This window comes from Salminus brasiliensis, chromosome 15, assembly GCF_030463535.1.
Source record: "Salminus brasiliensis chromosome 15, fSalBra1.hap2, whole genome shotgun sequence".
Lineage (NCBI taxonomy): Eukaryota > Metazoa > Chordata > Actinopteri > Characiformes > Bryconidae > Salminus > Salminus brasiliensis.
The window spans coordinates 35,014,928-35,022,427 of NC_132892.1; the positions used below are offsets into that span (position 1 = coordinate 35,014,928).

The following is a 7,500-nucleotide window of genomic DNA, read 5'->3' on the forward strand; positions in this document are numbered from 1 at the left end:
GAGTGAGAGCTGGTGGTCATCTGTCCACCATTCACAGAGATCCAGGTTAGACACGATTCACTGTATGTAGACTGGTGAGGTGCACTGTGGTGGGAAACGTCCATAATGACAGAAATGAAAGGTTGAAGGGAAATCTATGGATGTCAGGAATCAGAAAATATATTAAATATTTACCAGTAGGGGGCAGTAATTACTAACAACAAAAACAAATTAGATTTTTTACCAGTAGGGGGCAGTAATTACCAACAATTAATAAAAATTTTAATATTTACCAGTAGGGGCAGTAATTACCGACAATTAATAAAAATGTTAATATTTACCAGTAGGGGGGAGCGAATACCAACATTATTTGCAATGCCAATATTTACCAGCAGGGGGCAGTAATTGCAACTACAGTTCTAAATCTCCATATGTAGCATTAGGGGATCATAAATACCGATAATAATTACAGGCGTTGGTGAATAAACATGGGGGGTTTAACTGCCCAAAATAATTACAAACATTTACCAGATGGAGGCGGTGGAGGGACAGCGTCCAGCTCCAGACTGAACAGGGGGGTGTGTTCGGTGCTGGAGCCCGACTCGGAGCTGCTCTCCTGTGCTGGAGCTGAAGCTGGATCCTGGGGTGTCCGGGGTCCTCCCAGTCTGAGTGAAGAGCTGGTCTGGACCTGGCACTGACTGGGAGAAACGCGGCGCAGGTGGGGGAGCGTGTCCACGTTCTGCGGGGGCGTGAGGACACGGGTGAGCGGAGGGAAACTGAGGTCGCACGGGCGAGCGGGATGCTGCCTTTTTGGGCTTTTGGGGGCGGAGTTATGGAGCTTACGTGATGTAGTGGAAGCAGACACTTTGGGCGATTTAGGGGATTTGGGGTCACTGGACTTACGTGGCGACCCTGAAGGTGAAAGATCGCGGCTGGACTGAGGTTTCCGAATTGCTGAGCTTTTTGGGCCGGCTGGAATGACCCATGCCTTGCTGGGAGTTGGCGTCTTCTTAGAGGAACTCGTGGTTTTGGCCGGAGGAGATGCACTTGCCTTCTTTCCCATCAGCTTTTGCTGCTGTTCCGTGAGTCGCTCCATGTCCTTCTGTAAGGACTGCAAAGCGGAGCTGAGCTTAGACACTGCCTCATTGTATTCGACCAACGGCGGCTCCACGTCCAACCCCTTCTTCGGTTCCACCGAGAATGTGACCTGCTTCTCCAGTTTGGGTGGAGCCTTCTCCTTCCCTTCCTCCTCTGTTTTCTTCTCCTTCTCCTTCTCCTCCTCTTTCTCACGCTCCTCCTCCCGCTTAAGCTCCTCCTCCATGCGAGTCAGCCTCTCGTCCAGACTGAGCGTCTCCGCCTCTTTGACCTCTCCCCCATTCGCTCCTTCCCCTTGCTCCCGCTGCAGTTGGAGGAGGGCGCTCTTGCCCAGCCTCTGCCTATGCTTGGCGAAAATCGCCTCGATGCGCTTCTTCTGCTCCTCAATGGCTCTTCGCTTCTCCTCCAGACGTGCCCCCAGTTCCTGAGCCTCGGCTGCTCCAGCAGGGCTCATCACCACTGGACTGGAAGGCTCGTCCAACCCCTGCGCCCTGGAGGCTACTGGGGATTCAGGAAGCTTCTTCCTTCGCTCAGCAAAACTTGTCATGCGGCCTCCTTTGGGCCCATTGGATGGAGTTCCAGGGTTGGACCTTGTGGAGAAATCCTCAGACGCATCGGAGTCAATGCTCCCATCTCTGAGAACGGAATCATCGTCTCTAGAACTGTCCACCGCCGGCCTCCTGGCCCCGCCTATGCGCCTACCGCTGCCTCCGATTGGCCGGTACATCATCCCTGACCTGCAGGGGGCAGAACTGCTCAGTCTGACCTTGTCCTCGTTATCCTCGGGGGAGTGCAGGAAGAAGCCTGCCGGCGCTCCCTCTGGTTCGTTCCGCACGGATCGGCCCGTGTGGATGACCTGCAGCGCCTCTTCGATCGTGGGCAACTCCCCAAGCGGTGCCTGACCGATCAGCTTGCTCAGATCTTCCGGAGGGGTGTAGGGGGCCAGGTTGGTGAGGCTGTCGGTACTAACCGAGCGGAAAAGAGGGTTGCCCATGACGACGTCTACATCGCTGTCCAGAGGGAAAGGGATGCTGAAAGTCACGGCGGAGAGTGGACGACTGGAAAGAGAGAGAATTCCACTGATTTGTCTGAACCAAGAAAAGTGAGAACCTTCATCATTTGATAAAGAAAGGAGATTCGGGTTCTCCTGGACCAGCTTCTACAGGTGGCTGGTTTCAGATGGTCTACACTGGTCTTTGATTAGCACGATAATTGAAAAGCTGGACATCCAGGCAAGGACTTCACCAGCTGGTCATAGCTGGTCTATCAGCATGACCAAGCTAGCTGTCATGCTCGTCATACTGCTACACTAGTTTGGTCAAGTTAGTGAACCACACTGGTCAGACTGGTTGAACAGTGTGGTCATGTTGATCCACCAGCTTAATCAGGCTGGTTAAAGGAGTCAACCACCTCGCCATACTGGTCACGTACGCTCAAATCTCAAATGAAAACATACCCTAAGCTAGTCATCCAGTTTAACCAGCTTGACCAGCTTGGCCAGGAAAGGATAAAATGACCAAATAAACGGAAAAAAACATAAAACTCATACCTGATCTGCTTCTTACTCCAGCCTCGGCCATCTGAACAAACCAACAACAGAAAGTTCAAAATCACTCTAACGCTAACATTAAGAAAACAATTAAGGACTACACATCCCAGCATGCTGTGCTTCCTCACCAGTTTTCCCTCCAGGAGACGAGGGGGATGAGTTGGGTAAGAGAGGCTGCTTAAACAGGAAGGACGGAGAACCACTGAAAAACAGCAAACCCCACAATGCAGTTCAACAACAGCGCTACGTTTGTTAGCAGATTAGCCATTGGATCTGAGTGACGGTACCTGGGGCCACTGATGGGACTGGTGCAGTCCTCCATACCGGACGCATCTGTAGAGCAAAGAGGACACTGATTCACAACTGAGGAACTATTCGTGGCAGGAATTCGTGGCCAATGAGATCAGTTGCTGCAAAAATTAACTGATAGGACTAAAGTATTGGGACACCTGGTGGTTCATCGTTTCTTCTGAAATCAAGGGAATTAAGTAACTGAGTAAGAGTAAGAGTAACTGTCTCTACTGTCCAGAGAAGAAGACTTTCTACTAGATTCTGGAGGAGGAGCATTGCTGTGAGGATTTGATTGCATTGGAATGGAGCACCATCCATCATTCCAGAGAACACTGCCAGTTCTTCCACTGCTCCAAAGCTCAATGCTGGGGGGCTTTATACCCCTCTAGCCCACGCCTGGCATTAGGCAGCATGGAGCCAATAGGGTCATGATGTTTATCTGCTCCAGATGGTCCTATTCTATTGGCAGTACTTCTCTACAGGGACTAGACAAGCTAGTAGCTGATTGGATGTAGTAAAAGTGGCCTCCCCTGACCAGGGAGCTGTAGCCTACCAGGTCTAACCCCACTGTTAGGTCTTAGCACTTCAGCTTAGCCACCAGGCGTCGAGATCTACTTGCTATAAGAGTGAGATGTTCTCTGGTTCTGCCTCTTCAATGTAATCCAACAGAACAGATACCTGTAAGGTCCAGTGTGTGTAAGGGCTTGACGAAATCTGGCTTTTGCACTTCAAACACTGCCAGTAACTCAGAGAGGAAGCACATGATGTTCACCTGCAGACCACAAACACTAATCAGAAGAAACTCCCTTCCAGCTGGAGCAATGCAGCGTGCATTATGCTGTTTATTAAACCCTTTAGATCGGAGGTTTAGCAAGTAGTATAAACGATAATAGTAACGCTTTTAATAAATAATGTTTTTAAGGCTTTTTTGTCTCACCCGTAACATCGGTGGGGCGTAGAGCAGGTCCTCCAGCACTAGGGGGCAGCAGCGTTTCAGATGGCTGTCACAGAACTCTCGGATCAGCTGTATGTTATGCAGACTGTCCGCAACAGACATTGTGTCCTTCAGACACACGTCTACAAACAGACGAAGAGGGACAACCAGAAGAAAACCCAAACGATCTGTTAGCATGTAGGAAGGAGAGCTATGGGCAAGATTCAGGCCTGCTCTGTACTTCAGAAACCACGCTGGTCATGGTGGGAGACCAGTTTAGTCAAGTTGGTCATGGTGGGAGACCAGTCTAGTCAAATTGGTCATGGTGGGAGACCAGTTTAGTCAAGTTGGTCATGGTGGGAGGACAGCTAAGGACTGTTGGTCATGGTGGGAGACCAGTCTAGTCAAGTTGGTCATGGTGGGAGACCAGTCTAGTCAAGTTGGTGATGGTGGGAGACCAGTCTAGTCAGGTTGGTCATGGTGGGAGACCAGTCTAGTCAGGTTTGTGATGGTGGGAGACCAGTCTAGTCAGGTTGGTCATGGTGGGAGACCAGTCTAGTCAAGTTGGTGATGATGAGAGACCAGTCTAGTCAGGTTGGTCATGGTGGGAGACCAGTCTAGTCAGGCTGGTTATGGTGGAAGACCAGCTTAGTCAAGTTGGTCATGGTGGGAAACCAGTTTAGTCAAGTTGGTCATGGTGGGAGGACAGGTTGGTCATGGTGGGAGACCAGTTTAGTCATGGTGGGAGACCAGTCTAGTCAAATTGGTCATGGTGGGAGACCAGTTTAGTCAAGTTGGTCATGGTGGGAGGACAGCTAAGGACTGTTGGTCATGGTGGGAGACCAGTCTAGTCAGGTTGGTCATGGTGGGAGACCAGTCTAGTCAGGTTGGTCATGGTGGAAGACCAGGTTAGTCAAGTTGGTCATGGTGGGAGACCAGTCTAGTCAAATTGGTCATGGTGGGAGACCAGTTTAGTCAAGTTGGTGATGGTGGGAGACCAGTCTAGTCAGGTTGGTCATGGTGGGAGACCAGTCTAGTCAAATTGGTCATGGTGGGAGACCAGTTTAGTCAAGTTAGTCATGGTGGGAGGACAGCTAAGGACTGTTGGTCATGGTGGGAGACCAGTCTAGTCAGGTTGGTCATGGTGGGAGACCAGTCTAGTCAGGTTGGTCATGGTGGAAGACCAGGTTAGTCAAGTTGGTCATGGTGGGAGACCAGTCTAGTCAAATTGGTCATGGTGGGAGACCAGTTTAGTCAAGTTGGTGATGGTGGGAGACCAGTCTAGTCAGGTTTGTGATGGTGAGAGACCAGTCTAGTCAGGTTGGTCATGGTGGGAGACCAGTTTAGTCAAGTTGGTCATGGTGGGAGACCAGTCTAGTCAAGTTGGTGATGATGAGAGACCAGTCTAGTCAGGTTGGTCATGGTGGGAGACCAGTCTAGTCAGGCTGGTCATGGTGGAAAACCAGTTTAGTCAAGTTGGTCATGGTGGGAGGACAGGTTGGTCATGGTGGGAGACCAGTTTAGTCAGGTTGGTCATGGTGGGAGACCAGCTTAGTCAAGTTGGTGATAGTGGGAGACCAGTCTAGTCAGGTTGGTCATGGTGGGAGACCAGCTTAGTCAGGTTGGTCATGGTGGGAGACCAGTCTAGTCAGGTTGGTCATGGTGGAAGACCAGGTTAGTCAAGTTGGTCATGGTGGGAGGACAGCTAAGGACTGTTGGTCATGGTGGGAGACCAGTCTAGGCAAATTGGTCATGGTGGGAGACTAGCTAAGTCAGGTTAGTCATGGTGGGAGACCAGTCTAGTCAGGTTGGTCATGGTGGGAGACCAGTCTAGTCAAGTTGGTGATGGTGGGAGACCAGTCTAGTCAGGTTGGTCATGGTGGGAGACCAGTCTAGTCAGGTTTGTGATGGTGGGAGACCAGTCTAGTCAGGTTGGTCATGGTGGGAGACCAGTCTAGTCAAGTTGGTGATGATGAGAGACCAGTCTAGTCAGGTTGGTCATGGTGGGAGACCAGTCTAGTCAGGCTGGTTATGGTGGAAGACCAGCTTAGTCAAGTTGGTCATGGTGGGAAACCAGTTTAGTCAAGTTGGTCATGGTGGGAGGACAGGTTGGTCATGGTGGGAGACCAGTTTAGTCATGGTGGGAGACCAGTCTAGTCAAATTGGTCATGGTGGGAGACCAGATTAGTCAAGTTGGTCATGGTGGGAGGACAGCTAAGGACTGTTGGTCATGGTGGGAGACCAGTCTAGTCAGGTTGGTCATGGTGGGAGACCAGTCTAGTCAGGTTGGTCATGGTGGAAGACCAGGTTAGTCAAGTTGGTCATGGTGGGAGACCAGTCTAGTCAAATTGGTCATGGTGGGAGACCAGTTTAGTCAAGTTGGTGATGGTGGGAGACCAGTCTAGTCAGGTTGGTCATGGTGGGAGACCAGTCTAGTCAAATTGGTCATGGTGGGAGACCAGTTTAGTCAAGTTAGTCATGGTGGGAGGACAGCTAAGGACTGTTGGTCATGGTGGGAGACCAGTCTAGTCAGGTTGGTCATGGTGGGAGACCAGTCTAGTCAGGTTGGTCATGGTGGAAGACCAGGTTAGTCAAGTTGGTCATGGTGGGAGACCAGTCTAGTCAAATTGGTCATGGTGGGAGACCAGTTTAGTCAAGTTGGTGATGGTGGGAGACCAGTCTAGTCAGGTTTGTGATGGTGAGAGACCAGTCTAGTCAGGTTGGTCATGGTGGGAGACCAGTTTAGTCAAGTTGGTCATGGTGGGAGACCAGTCTAGTCAAGTTGGTGATGATGAGAGACCAGTCTAGTCAGGTTGGTCATGGTGGGAGACCAGTCTAGTCAGGCTGGTCATGGTGGAAAACCAGTTTAGTCAAGTTGGTCATGGTGGGAGGACAGGTTGGTCATGGTGGGAGACCAGTTTAGTCAGGTTGGTCATGGTGGGAGACCAGCTTAGTCAAGTTGGTGATAGTGGGAGACCAGTCTAGTCAGGTTGGTCATGGTGGGAGACCAGCTTAGTCAGGTTGGTCATGGTGGGAGACCAGTCTAGTCAGGTTGGTCATGGTGGAAGACCAGGTTAGTCAAGTTGGTCATGGTGGGAGGACAGCTAAGGACTGTTGGTCATGGTGGGAGACCAGTCTAGGCAAATTGGTCATGGTGGGAGACTAGCTAAGTCAGGTTAGTCATGGTGGGAGACCAGTCTAGTCAGGTTGGTCATGGTGGGAGACCAGTCTAGTCAGGTTGGTCATGGTGGAAGACCAGGTTAGTCAAGTTGGTCATGGTGGGAGGACAGCTAAGGACTGTTGGTCATGGTGGGAGACCAGTCTAGGCAAATTGGTCATGGTGGGAGACTAGCTAAGTCAGGTTAGTCATGGTGGGAGACCAGTTTAGTCAGGTTGGTCATGGTGGGAGGACAGGTTGGTCATGGTGGGAGACCAGTTTAGTCAAGTTGGTCATGGTGGGAAACCAGTTTAGTCAAGTTGGTCATGGTGGGAGGACAGCTTGGTCCTGTAGGCCATGGTGGGAGACCAGTCTAGTTAGGTTGGTCATGGTGGGAGACCAGTCTAGTCAAGTTGGTGATGGTGGGAGACCAGTCTAGTCAGGTTGGTCATGTTGGAAGACCAGCTTAGTCAAGTTGGTCATGGTGGGAGACCA

At 50.9% G+C, this 7,500-nt stretch overlaps 1 protein-coding gene across 4 annotated transcripts in view; it reads right to left on the minus strand.

Moving 5' to 3' along the window:
* The window catches only part of LOC140535665 (calmodulin-regulated spectrin-associated protein 3), a 36,663-nt gene that overhangs the window by 9,954 nt on the left and 19,209 nt on the right, over nt 1-7,500 (minus strand). For all 4 annotated transcript variants that reach the window (XM_072657091.1, XM_072657090.1, XM_072657089.1 and 1 more), the window contains 6 exons: nt 3,852-3,991; nt 3,593-3,686; nt 2,911-2,956; nt 2,752-2,825; nt 2,624-2,654; nt 508-2,132 (listed from right to left, as the gene is read on the minus strand). In XM_072657091.1, coding sequence (XP_072513192.1) covers nt 508-2,132; nt 2,624-2,654; nt 2,752-2,825; nt 2,911-2,956; nt 3,593-3,686; nt 3,852-3,991 — 2,010 coding nt within the window. The remainder of the gene's footprint in view (nt 1-507; nt 2,133-2,623; nt 2,655-2,751; nt 2,826-2,910; nt 2,957-3,592; nt 3,687-3,851; nt 3,992-7,500) is intronic.